Source organism: Balearica regulorum, chromosome 5, assembly GCF_011004875.1.
Source record: "Balearica regulorum gibbericeps isolate bBalReg1 chromosome 5, bBalReg1.pri, whole genome shotgun sequence".
In the NCBI taxonomy this organism is placed as follows: Eukaryota; Metazoa; Chordata; class Aves; order Gruiformes; family Gruidae; genus Balearica; species Balearica regulorum.
Genome location: NC_046188.1, coordinates 37,543,715 through 37,557,332, shown reverse-complemented (window position 1 = coordinate 37,557,332; position 13,618 = coordinate 37,543,715). Strand labels below are relative to the sequence as shown.

At 39.5% G+C, this 13,618-nt stretch overlaps 1 protein-coding gene across 2 annotated transcripts in view; it reads right to left on the bottom strand.

Moving 5' to 3' along the window:
* Positions 1–13,618, bottom strand: part of RAD51B (RAD51 paralog B) — a 469,034-nt gene that overhangs the window by 240,663 nt on the left and 214,753 nt on the right. For both annotated transcript variants that reach the window (XM_075754197.1, XM_075754195.1), the window contains exon 8: positions 8,089–8,185. In XM_075754197.1, the coding sequence (XP_075610312.1) occupies positions 8,089–8,185 (97 nt within the window). The remainder of the gene's footprint in view (positions 1–8,088; positions 8,186–13,618) is intronic.

Sequence of the window (13,618 nt, the reverse complement as noted above, 5' to 3'; positions counted from 1 at the left end):
CTAATAGGTTATAAAACTTCCATCATTTAAGACAATAAATCATTATTACAATAATAAAGCAGGAAATATACACAAATTAAGCAGAAGCACCAATGTGCTCTTTTTACGATTAAGGGGAATCATCAATCATAGAGGCTGCCTGAGATTAACAAGGAGCCACTTTTTCAAACATCCTGCAGTAAACCCAGAGGAAACCCAGCTGGAACTGCAACTAGAACACAGGTATCAGACTCTGAAATCATCCTCTGTCCCCTCGTCCTTGCCTTCCCTTTTGGAATAACACCTGCACCTAGGGTCACTCCTAACTGGTTCAAGTTCTGCAGGTGAGCCATATGCTTCCTGTAATGCCACAAGCCAAACATAATTCCCACAGTGATGTTTTCTCACCTATAGAAATCCTTCTGATCCCTCCCAGTCCCACCAGAAGAGAGATCCACTGCTGGTACTATAAAACTCCACAAGAAATGGGACTGAATGCTACTGAATGATGAAGATTCAATTAATATTTTTTTCCTCAGCTTCTGTTTGTCCAAATTTAAGGATAACCCACAGTAAGTTAAGACAGAATTTAATTGGTCATTGTGCACAGGGACAAACGCTGGTTTAGCTCTTTCCTACCCTTGAATTCATTTTTCACAATGTAATTTTCACAATGTTTGGAACAGTTCCACCAACACCGGGGCACAACGTAGTGCTGCAGAAAGAATTTGGACCCAAACCATCTCTCTTGTTTCTGATTTAAACCACTGATTTGTAGGACCATGCTGGTCAATCTTTGCTACTCTGCACAGGATGGGAAGAAAGGGCAGAGGAGAAGAAGGAATTACTACCATTAAATAACAAGGTCTCTTAATGCTACTTCTATGATATAAAAAAAGTCTAAACTCCAATGCATAAAAGAACATAGTTTCTACATTCACCCACACTGAAATATGAGTTAATCTTGTTTTTAAACATTTTTAGGCCATAAGGAGATGACCAGTGACAATCTTATTACAATTCTTTACAGCTATATGCCATCAACTGAAACTTGGCGACTGACCTATACGTGTTCTCAGCTTCTTGCAGTAAAAGGAAAACAGTAATAAACTAGTGTGGGTAGCAGGATTCATGCAAACTCATTTTACTTTGCATTGGAAGGTGCAACACATTCTCAGTTGCACTTTGTCTCCGCTGAGGTAAGTTACTTCGCAGCTGAGAGGTGGTAACTCCTAACCACTCAACTCTGACTGTAAGCACTTCTGTTATCATGCCCCTGATTATATAGATGAGTGATTCCCAGCAAATGTACCTGAAGGGTTTTTGGATTACGAATTGCTGATTAATGATTGCAAGACATTTCACATCTTCAGAAAAAAACCACAACAAAGCAGTAAAACTTTGTATTCTATCATCGCGGCAATTAGGATATGAGGAACAGAGATTCTCTTAAACTGATAGATAGAGGCCTTTGAATGCTCCTGCTGACAGTTTTCAACCCTTTCATAATCTAGATCAAGTGATTATGCAGATGTCATTCAGCTCGAAACGTCCATAGACATGTACAGTCTCTGTAACACCATTTTACTGAGAGATTTATCTTTTGATTAAAAAGTCGTTAAAATTTGGCTGGATGTTATTATGTCACTACTTCCCACTTGTTGAAATATAGCATCCAAATTAGCACAGGCTGACATGACTGCTGTTATCATGAAATCTAACTGCTCTGTACACCACCGCAACGCTGCATCATGCAGAAACAATCACAGTATCATTTCCCCTAATGGCTAATATCATTTGTTCCAGGCCCTGTAACGGTGGTGCAGTTCTTCAGGCATTCTCAACAGCCAGAAGGGCTTTTTTCCTTCCACCGAAAGCACTTCACTATCTCGCTAAGCCATAAAACAAGAAGAGAACTCCATTGCCTTTTCAGGGATGTGTTGTAGTCTTCAGGGTTCACACCTGCACACCAAGTCTCAGTTGGGTAATTTACTCTTCAGTATGCATAGACATGGACTAATTGTTGGAATTCACCTTCCAAATTATCTGGCAATACCACTAGTGTTATTTGTACTCATGGCCTTTTTGCACACCTAAAATTCACTAACCTTCACAGGGTCTGCGTAAGGGATCACAGTCAAAAGATCTTTCTTATACCATGCCACATGGTGCTTGAGTTTCATAAGCAGGCCTAACAATTATTCCATACAGATTATTCCATAATGGTAATAAAAAAAAAAATGGGTTTTAGTAACTATTCCCAAATATTTGGGTCTCAGAAAGTCAGAATGGATTCATATTGAAAAGACAGGATATGAATTGTCCTATTGAAAAACCTATTATAATTATCAACTAACACCACTGTTTCAATGATCCAAGACAAACTATCTCCTCTTTCAAGTAAAATTGTGTAAACCAGCCTGCAATAGGTTTACAGAGCTTTCAGCTGAAATACTAAAGGCCTAAAACATGCCAAAGTGTTATGATACTTTCTAATCAATTTAAATTCATATCATGCTGGAGCACTTCACTAGGACATGCATTATTCTGCATTAGCTTTAAAACTACAAGAAGGAAGTGGTTTAGAAACTTGTTTAACAGCTGCTTCATTCGTAAGTTCACAGTTCCTGCAAAACAGGTATGTTGGTGTTCTCACAGAATTTTTTTTTTTTTAAGTCACCTGCAGGTCCAAGCTTAAGCATAAATATCTACATAAATCATTAAACAAACAAACCAAAACCAACCAACAGCCTGTGATGTCTGGGGCCCCTCAGTTTTCTTGGTTATTCCTTCAGTGTTTTCTCTCCATTCGGCACCAGGACCGAAAAAAGGGATTTGAAGGGAGAGAAGTAATAAACTACAGAACTGGTCTTACTCTGGGGTGAACAGCAGGTCAACTCATTATTTTCCCCATAGGAATATCTTGGAATATTAAGAAAGAAAAAAGTTGCAAAATAAAAATATATCCCCATATTAAAAAAAAGATGGTAAACTGAGGCTTGAGGAATAAAATTATCCAACCACAATCTGACAGGAGATCAAGGGTAAAGCAAAGAAGAGAAGCCAAAGATTCCAGCTTCAAATCTTCTGCCCCTAAAGTAGGAAAATCCTGTGGGTGGGAGATATTATGGTAGCTTAGTTTTCTCCAGTCTCCACAACACGAAAGCCAACTTCTGCTCAATGGCTTAAAAGAATTCAAGATCACAGCAACAAAGATGAAAAAGTCAGACTAAACTCATTGCTCACACCGTGCACTAAAAATATACAATGCCATGACAAACCACTTGATGAATACAAATGGCAGAAGACTGAACGCTGGCCTCCCCAGAGCTAGCGCAAGTTTACAGACAATTCTAAACACAAAATAATTCTGACTTTTCCAAACAAATATTTGAAAGTGCTAGCTGAGACTGAAGAAGCCCAAGACAGCGTTCCTTTTTTTGCCTGACACTTTGTGCACTCTGGGAGGGGGGATGCTGTTCTTGTTCATACCCACACGCCCCTGAGCTTTTTCCAGGAAAGACAGGGTTTGGCTTTGATGTCTGCAAGAGGACGTTAGAGCTTGCAGCTGGCAGATGTATTAACAGGAGAGGCACTGGTGGACTAGAAGGGACCTCAAGTAGGTCATACTGTCCTACCTCTTCGCAGCACACAAATGAAACACACAGATTTCACCGTCCAGCTAGTGCTCAGACACACAGCATAGCATTAATTTCTAATGACCCTATACATTAAGTAAGATCCAGTCACGTGAACTCTGGAAAAATAACAAAAATAGTACAGTCACAGCCACGCATACCTTGTTTAAAAACATCAATTAACAGTCATGCAAAATATTTTGTTGTGGATGTTTGCACTCTATTTCTATTGTTCACTTAGCCTAATGCAGCTTAAATCTATTTTTTTTAATTATTAAAAAATCATTTTAATTGGGCTAAGGGCTACTTTTTACGTGTTTAAATAATAAAGTATTAATTCTTCAGGCCACATTTTGAAGCCTAGTGATAGTCCTGGGCTCATCTGACCATCTCTGCAATCTAAAATAACTTTCAGGCTTCTCTAAGTTGTCTTTGACTGAAAGAGCTAAACAGACACTATTTCACAAAGCAAGGATGAACGTGAAATAACAGTATTAACAGTATTCATAACATGCTCCAGTGTATCGCCTGCAATGACAAGGTTTGCGAGAAGACTACATGGTGAATGGTGTGGCTACAAATAAAAACTGAGTTTGCTTCCTAGAGAAGAAGTGACAGCCTTATGCAGAAAAACATTATCAGCCTTACTGAACTCCTTCAGATGACAATCTGGCAAGTAGGTAAAGGGGTAAAGGCCAAATGAACGCAAGGACTCAGCCCACAGGTACAGAAACATCTGTAGGTTATTCAGCGCTTTAATTTGTAACAAACTAAGCATTTTGTTTTCTGTCTTGAAGCAGAAGCATGCATAGATCTGGGAATTTAGCTGGACATAACCATTTCCTACAAGTACCACCAACAAACACAGTTCAACTAAGCCGTGGGATTTTTACAGTCAGTGCTGCTTTTATAAGCCTTTAACATTCTCATAAAAATCTAACATTTTTAGGACACAAGTTTCCAAGCACTAGATTACCATTTTACAGAAGACAAGCTTTGAGCCTGAAACAGCTTGACAATATCCTTTCAGTTTGTTCATCAGATTAACTTTCTGTCACACATCAGATGAACAGCTTCCTCGGTTTCTTGCCTAATCTAACACATAACCCAAGCAATTCCCTTCTAAAGCACAATCAGAAGCAAAAACAAAAGCCACTGTAACATTCCATTTCTTTCTAGTAACACATTAAGTTTGAAATTTTCATTTCTGCCTCTAAGAAAGATTACCCTTTTAGCAAGCCATTTACAGTGACGGGACTCTGATTTCAGATAGGATTAAACCAACATATTAGACATATACAAACCAAGGGGTCTGAATTGCTTACAGGACTAATAATGTGTTATGGGTCCTTTCACATCTAGGTCACTGGTTCAAATTCAGCTTTAGATGGTGATGAGTGAAAAGGAAGAATGAGGCAAGAACTCAGTCATGAATCTGGCCTCTATTCCTGCCTCTGCAACACAGCCACTTTGTGCACTTGGGCTACACACCTAACTACTCTTTCTTGCAAATTCTACAGCTGTAAAAAAGCAGTAAGTATAATGAGTATCACACTAATCCTAGAAGACTAATTCATTAAGGGTTTTTAAGGTACCCAAGATTGTCACAAGATTAAAGTATTGCTACTTTCAGGCTGTTCAACAGCTAACATGAAATAAATTAGGGGGAAGTTTCTCAGGAAAGGTCAACGCCTCGATGTAAAAAAAGAAAAACACTGGCCATATCTCTATCTTTTGATAGCAAGATAAACATGGAAATCAAATCCTCAACGGGCCTGACATTCCATTGTTTCTCACAGGTGGACAGCATGGGTTAAAACTGAACCAAACTGGAACTCCAGCAGCAGCCATATTATGGATAAGAAAGACAGAAGGAAAAAAACCACGTAATGTGGAGATGCACTGTGCTCTCCCACTACACAACACAACATGTAAATGCCGCGTCAATGTTAGTTGACAGAAGAGAGAAGGAAGGGAGAGAAGGAAAGAAGTTTATCACCTCTGCATCACTTGATAAAAGTTGAATTACCGAAGGAGCTTGCGCTGCTGCTGTCTGTGCTGTTCTTGTTGTGAGGCTAAACAAAGGTTTCCATTTTCAACAAGTGTCATGCTGGCACATTTTACCACTTCAGACCCTTAATTAAAAACAAGGAATGAGAGAAACAAAGGAAAACACCACACGGACAGAGCACTAACACATTTAACTCATTCTTCGGTTAAAAGGTGAAAAATAATGGTTGTAGAGAGTTTAGACACAACATGATAGCTTCATTAATAAACAAAAATCATCATACCATCTCTTACATAGTCTTGATTTCAGAATACTGTTGAACTATGGCTCATACAAAACACTGAGAATCTTTCATATTTGCAGGAAAATTTAGAAAGATTACAACTATTCCATGCTTTTTCCAAAGACTCTTCAAATATTTTAACCACAAGAACAAAATATGTTTTACTGAGAACGTATTTTGTTATTACTTCTACTTCAGAGACAGCTATGCCTTTCTTTTCAGAGGAAGCTCATACAGAGCAATTCCAAAGGACAAAGAAAAGCACAAGTATTGCAATCAGGAGCATTTAATGAGACAATGTGCAACAACTTCGTGCCAAGAAGGAAATCATAAAGATGAAAAATGATGCTTTCCTCTTCCAAATCTAGTTACCAAATCTCAACTCTTTCTGACGGAGGTAGGGAGCAATATTCAGGCAATGGACTTCAGAGATACTTTGGCAATGGATGGAGCCAACAAAAGCCACAAGCACAATTCCAAAGTGATTTAATAGGCCATGCTTTGTCCAAGCTTCTATTGACAAAATTATGAAGTAAACACATCAATCAATGTTAAGGCATTACGCTGAGGTTTTCTGCTACTCTTTGACATTCTCTTTAATCTATCTTCAACCTCTTTCTCTTGCCCATTGCAATGAGTTGCAGAAATAATGTCAGTTTTAACCACTGCTTAGTTGGTTTTGCCACCAAGTTGTTCTTGTGTTAAGTCAGACAAGCTTGAGAGGGCTGCTTGTGATCAACCAGAACAAAGATCAGCTGATCAGAACCACCAGAAAGTGCAATAAGGAGAGAAAGAGGGGAAAAATCCGTATTATACAATTTAGGAAGTCTATATGCAATTATCATGCCTTTGCAGGAAAGATGAGCATTGCTTTACATCATACATTTGGGTGTATGCATTAACTGAACTCTAAATAGCAAACTTCTCTGCAGCTGTCCGTGACTGAGGGTATTCTGACTGTTCTTTGCAAGTGGGGAAAGCTGAAATGATTATATTACTTTGCAAACCTTCAGAATTATTTTTATTTCTTAGCACAGTAAGTCCTCACTATTACCCCACAACGTGTGCTTGCCTCTAATTCTGCGCACAGAAAAGAAACATGAAGATGTAAAGTAGTATACATCATCACACAGCTTGTGGTTTAACCTGACAGGCAGTTAAAACAACCACACAGCTGTTTGCTCACTCCCCCCACAGTGGGATGAGGGAGAATAGGGAAAAAAAAGTGAAACTTGTGGGTTGAAATAAAGATAGTTTAATATGACAGAAAAGGAAGAGAATAATAAAGAATATAGAAAACAAGTGATACACAGCACAACTGCTCATCACCCGCAGACCACCAATGCCCAGCTAGTTCCCAAGCCGCAGTCTAAACCCCCAGCCAGCTTTCCCCAAGTTATACATCATATGGTATGGAATATCCCTTTGGCCAGTTTGGGTCAGCTGTCCTGGCCATGTCCTCTCCCAGCTTCTTGGGTGCCCCCGCCTCCTTGCTGGCAGGGCAGTATGAGAAGCTGACAAGTTCTTGACTGCTTGGCAACAACTAAAAAAATCAGTGTATTATCAACATTATTCTCATGCTAAATCCAAACCACAGCACTATACCTGTTGCTACGAAGAAAATTAATTCTATCCCAGTAAAAACCAGGACAATGCAAAACCTCATATTACATTCACACAATATTAAGAGCTGCATTTTGAGGCACTGTATTTGAAAAGCAGACAAGTATAACTCAAAGCACAGGACTGAGCATTTGCTCTCCTTCATTTGTGACTGGCTGTTTCTCTCTGGAATCACTGATAATCATTAGATAAGATCAAATTTGTAGCCCAGCCTGTGTAATAGCTAGCAGCAGCTTCATAAGAAGGAGAAAAATAATGCTCTAAATGCATGTGAGTAAAGTATAATGCTAAGGAACATATTACAGAACTGAACATGGCTTGAAAATTCATTCCCAGCCCTTAGAAAGTGTCAGATGCTTTAAATCAATGCACTTACTTTTTTTAATACATGGATTTTCAAAGAAACTGAAAAAATAATTTTGTTCCCTGACTGTTTTATGTTAGGCTTGATAACCCAACTCTCACAGACCCCTGTATATCAACAGAAGCCTGCAAGTTACAATGTGGATTTGTGTTAGTGTAGGGTTTCAGTTCTGACAGAAGGGATCTCTTACCTTCAGACAGGGACAAATCATCAGCTGGAGACACCAGGTCTGCCTGGATCGCAAGGCCATTGCTCAGCGATGTGGTAATCTGATTTGTCAAGATAACCTGCAAACAGACAGGGAGAGGGGGAAGGGAAATGAATTTTTATAGCTACTGGAAGGCAGAGAGCAGCCCAGGAGAGGACCGGAATCCTCCAGGTGCAACATCCAGGCAATCCTCTACTCTGACCTTCAGCAAATTAAACACTCAGAAAATTTTGAACTACCTGCAGAAACTGAAAGAGATAATTGCAAGTAGTACAGGAAAAGGGATATTGTTAAAAAGATGAAATGCTAAACAATAGTATGCTGATATATACAGATGCTTAAAATTAAACTACTGTTCTGAAGAGCTACATTCTTCAATGAACAATTTGATGCTGCTTGCAAAAAGCATCATTTTCTTCACAGGCAAATAGGAAATCCTATTTTCCACACAGCTCATACACTTCCTTTCTTTGGCTGAAACACAGTGCCCTGGAGAAAGGTGCTGTAGGGATACATCCCCACTGATCTGAAACACAAAGTACTAAATTTCACAGGGCTATCTCTACACAAGAGGATTTTTCAGTATTTTTCAGGATCACAAGATTCTGATAAATAACAGACTATAGTACCCACACAGTGCTCTCCCCTGACAGCCTGAGCTGGTCTTGCTTCCAAGAGATGAACAGTTTCTTGCACCTTTGAACGTGTACTTTTTTCTATAACAGAAAGCATTAAGGCAAACACTGTGAACACCACAGAGAGAAAAGCATAGCTATAAACACAATTATCTCCTAATGCTTTGGATCTCTAAGCAGCTGCAGTTTCCGCAATTACAATTGGTCTCTACTTTGCAGACTGACAAAAACTTCAGAAATTACTTTTTTTTCCTAAAAGAACCAAAATGATCCTTCTACTTGCACTGGGAACAGACTGCACTCCAAACAAACTCTCTTTGAAATTAATGGCCTGTCTTCAACTGTATTTGACACAGAAGGAAGGGAGAAAGGAATCCTACACGGCACTCTGTGGATGCAGTTTCATGATGCTACTGGAATAAATTAACAGCTTGTCACTGCTAAAAGGAAGAGGAATTTCTCTGCTCTTCCCTTCCTCTGATCACGGCTTCCTCCTGCTTTCTAACACTTTCAGTAGTATGCTATGACACACTCTTCATTTTCTATTTCAAGATCCCACAGAAGCTGTATCAGATCACAGAGTTGTAACCGCAGCGGTGGTGCTGCGGGGCACTGCATCTTCTCCAGGCAGCATGACGTGAGCTACCAACAATGTGATGGTGTCTGCGACCTTTACCAAGACCGCAACTCTTCCTCCCTGCTTATGTCAGTCCACCCATCTCTGTGCTTGTAGACAGGCATGGTGGTGCCCGAGAGTTTTATGGACTGTATCAAGAGGACTAAATTGAAAAGTTTTCTTAAGTCAAATCTTCATCTACTCAATAGGAGTTCAAGACCTTCAGAGCCCCACAGTCATGTCCCTCACGCTCTTCTGCTACTGACTGTGAGCTCTGGACAAATTTCAGCTGGCTACAACCACCCTGCCCAGCTTAACCATAGGTTGCACCTTTTGGGACTGGGCATTTATGACACCTGCAGTGAACACAGACATGGTAGATAACAGCTTTGTTTGGTCTTGCACCTACACTGAGGTTCTTAAGGTACAACTTGCAATACTGCCAAGAGTAAACACGCAAGAAACGCATCACACCCTCTGCTGCTTCCCCCAGAGTTGCTACATGCCCCTTTAAGCACCCAAAAGCAGACAGGAAAAGGCCTGGCACACACAACCCCTTGGAGGCACTGCTGACTGTCTTGTTCATCAGATTACAAGGAAAGATTCAATTTAATAACAAAGAAGGAAAAAGTCACTTTTACCCTTCTTCTTTCACGGGTACTTATCTTCCATTTTAGTGAGTGAGTTCGTCCTTGTGATAGGATGAACGTCAAACCTGGTTCAAGGCAAATGAAAGGAGTGGGCAGCCAAGAGTCAGGAGGGACAAGGAACAGAATGCCAGACCCTTCCTTCTTAATGCTGTTTGCACTTCGTTTTCACAGTGTCACAAAACCCACAGCCTCACTTGTCCTTTGAGGCTCTTCTGGCAACCAGGCATAAGATAACACCAACAATATGGCACAACACTGAAGCTTTTCTTCAATCAGGCACTAGGAAATGTGCTGGAACAGAATGAACACGCTAACGAACTTCTACACACACACATACTGGTGGGGTATGAAGTTTTCATTGGCACACTTTTGCAATGATCACATTATTCACAAGTGTCAAAAGCTCTGTAAGCAATGCAGTCATCCCAGACCTCTGCCAAGATAATCTTTGTACTGTGCCATCATGTATTTTATTATTTATGCACCACATTTTAAAGAAAAGCTACCGTGCTTAAGGATCTTTTTTAAAGAAGAAAAAAAGACCTAATCCCACCATATTTCATATTGCTCTCTTCCAAAGGAAACTAACTATAAAGGTTTCAAAAATCAAAAGAAAAATGAATGAAAAGAATAATGCAACTGCATTTTTTTTTATCTTTCAATTTTTTTGGCCTCCTCTTTAACCAGGAACTCCACAGCACTGTTAGCTGTAAGACCACAAACCTTTTTCACCCTTTACATTTAACTCAAGCTACAGTTCTGAATTTAGATTTCAATTTCTGATGCATCGTTCAAAAACTATTCAATACTAGCAATACTCTAGACACCCTGTTATACTGTTCAAAAAGTGACTTTAAAAAATGCAGAGTCCTACCCAAGTAAATGTTCCTTTCTGGATTGCTCTGAGGATGGGAATTAAGTATATTCTTAGTTCCATGACTTCACTGATAGTTAAACATTTGCTTAAATACATGTTTAAATACTATCTTGAATAAGCACACTTCCTCTGAGACGAAGCCATATGCATGTACAGAATGCTTATTTTGGAATTAACTGAAAATCATTCTTTATTTCTGCAAGCCTGCAGAGCCAACACAGAGATTCGGTTCTCCCATAAGTACAAGCCAAGAGGCTGTTAGCTAAGCACTAAATGTGGTGTCAAGTTCCCTGTCACACTTCTGCAGCCTCACTTACTGCAAAATTCTTCCATCGGGTACAGATACTTCTACTATCAAATAACTGATGCTCATCTTTGTGCACCTACCGTAATACAGGTTGAACCTCACTCTGCAAGTCTGCAGAGTGCTCCAAACTCTCACGGGCTCAAACAAGCTACAGGTTGCTAACAAAAGGAAAAAAGCTGGCCCTTACTCAGCTCCTGCTCCAAAGAAAAATGTTAAGGCACTCAGATTTAGAGAATTCATCTGAATACATACTTCTATCTTCAAAACTTAATCACATGCTCTTACTGGAAAGTACTAAGACTTCTTTTATTTTTCCCAGAGTAAAACTTTGGTCACGAATACTTTGGCAGTGAACAGTGGCATTCAAACATGTTTTCAGCAGTCCTCAGTCCTACAGACATTCAACTTGAAGCCCTTAATGTTGATACCACACAATTCCAGTGTCACATCCCAAGAATGTATTAACTTTTCCCCAAAGTCCCCTTCACCAACCGGAAAGATGTGCTTACACTCCATTCCGCTGTCCTTTGAAATGGTTCAACCTATTCAGAGAGTTGCAAATAGGTGTCTGAGGGAACTGTTGAGCCTGAGTGTGACATAGAGAGAATACACAGGTAGACAACGGAGGTATGGAGTGAAACAGCTGTGTGATTTTCTGATGAGTAATCACATTTGTGCATGGACAGAATCAGCTGAGTCTCACACATTGTTTCATATGTGTGTGCACAAAATATAATGCTAGTTCTGGTCTTAATGATCCCATATCTTACAAATCACCAACATTATGAAGAAGGTTGGAGTATCTCCCTTTGATCTGCTAGGTGCCACGCTTGAAAGAAACCACCTCTTGCTGCTAAACAGTGCCTGGAAACAGGCTGGGGTCACAAATCCAAGCAGACTTACTAGAAAGAGTGCCTTGCACTGAATTAGCAATAGCACTTCCTCAACTTTTCATTGGAGATCTGCCATTAAAGTACAGATCAGATTTACCCCATTTAGTACAGGAGACCTGCCAAGTCCTCAGTCTAAGTAGGTAAGGAAAAGTCACCTCTGTTGTGGTTTCTTTTGACAGACACTGGACAATATTACCAGACAAGCATAGCTTCCACTTAAGAGGTTCAATGCCAGTCATGAGTTTCCAGCAGAAGACTCAACAGTGAGAATGTTGACATGATATTTAATGTTAACATATTACAATACGTAGTATTTTATAAAATAGCCGGTATTTTAAAGATGAGCTCCTGTTTCAAGCATCAACACAATATTTTTGTTACCAGAGCTACTTTCATTACCACTAAGGCACTAAGAGTTACAAAAACATTACACCTCTCCACACACAACTGTGTCTTGACATGTGCAACAGGTAAGGAGATTGTGTTACTGCTTTCTGTTTCTACTTCGTTATGAACAAAGAGCGCAGGCCTTCTTCAGCTAGTGACTGTGCATGAATAGAAAACATCCTCCACTGCTAAAAGAAGAGAAAAAAAAGATGAAAAGGTCAGCTAGACAGCTCAGTAATGCTGGAAACTTGCTCCATGCAGTCTCCTATGGAGTTCAATGAACCTTTCAGCTTACTCACTTGCAACTGGTTAAGTTAGCTATTTAACAAGTGAAAATCTACAGTCCTCAGCCTTCCCATTCTCACAATTACAAACACTGTAGAAATTCACTCAAGCTTCAAATTTCAAAATAATTTCTGGGAAAAAGTCTATTACTTAAAATACCACACAATTGACTGACCACACAATTTCCCAATCTTATGAAGATTTTTACTTCAGCATAGCAACTTTAGATTGTAAAATAACCCGTTCTAACCATTAGAAGTGTTACAACAGCAAGAAAAATCTTCTTCTTTACAGTTAGAAAACCTGGAGATAAACACAATGAGACAGTGGGAAGACATTTTCAAGTTCCTAATTTTAGACACCTTAAAAGAAATGCCTGCTCTTCTGATCACTTTCCCAATTTTTATAGGTGCTGATACCTGGAACAAAATGGAAACAAGAAATTCTCAAGGAAAAGAGCATTTATGTTCTAGACAGGTCATTGTTACTTCTAAGATTAATCCAGAAGTCACCACCACTGTTTATATTCTCTTGAAATCTTTACATGTTGTTATGAAAATAGAATCTCCTTCCACTGATGTGACTTCAGCAGATACCAGTTTTCTGGAAGCACATTAGAAAAGTAAAAATACTTATTTAAGGTGCCTAAACTCCCAGCACCTCCATTTGTTGGGAACAGCACAGTTCCTGCATATGTGGAAAGCCCCTCCAGGTCCTGGGAGAGAGTTGGCCTAAAAACTGAAATATGACTGCTTCACACAGAATAATAAGCAAACTATTTTTTGTTTGGTTATTTATACAGTACAATTTTTCAAGTACTCCTCTTGCCCTTCCTAGGACCACACTGAAACTACTAAATCTG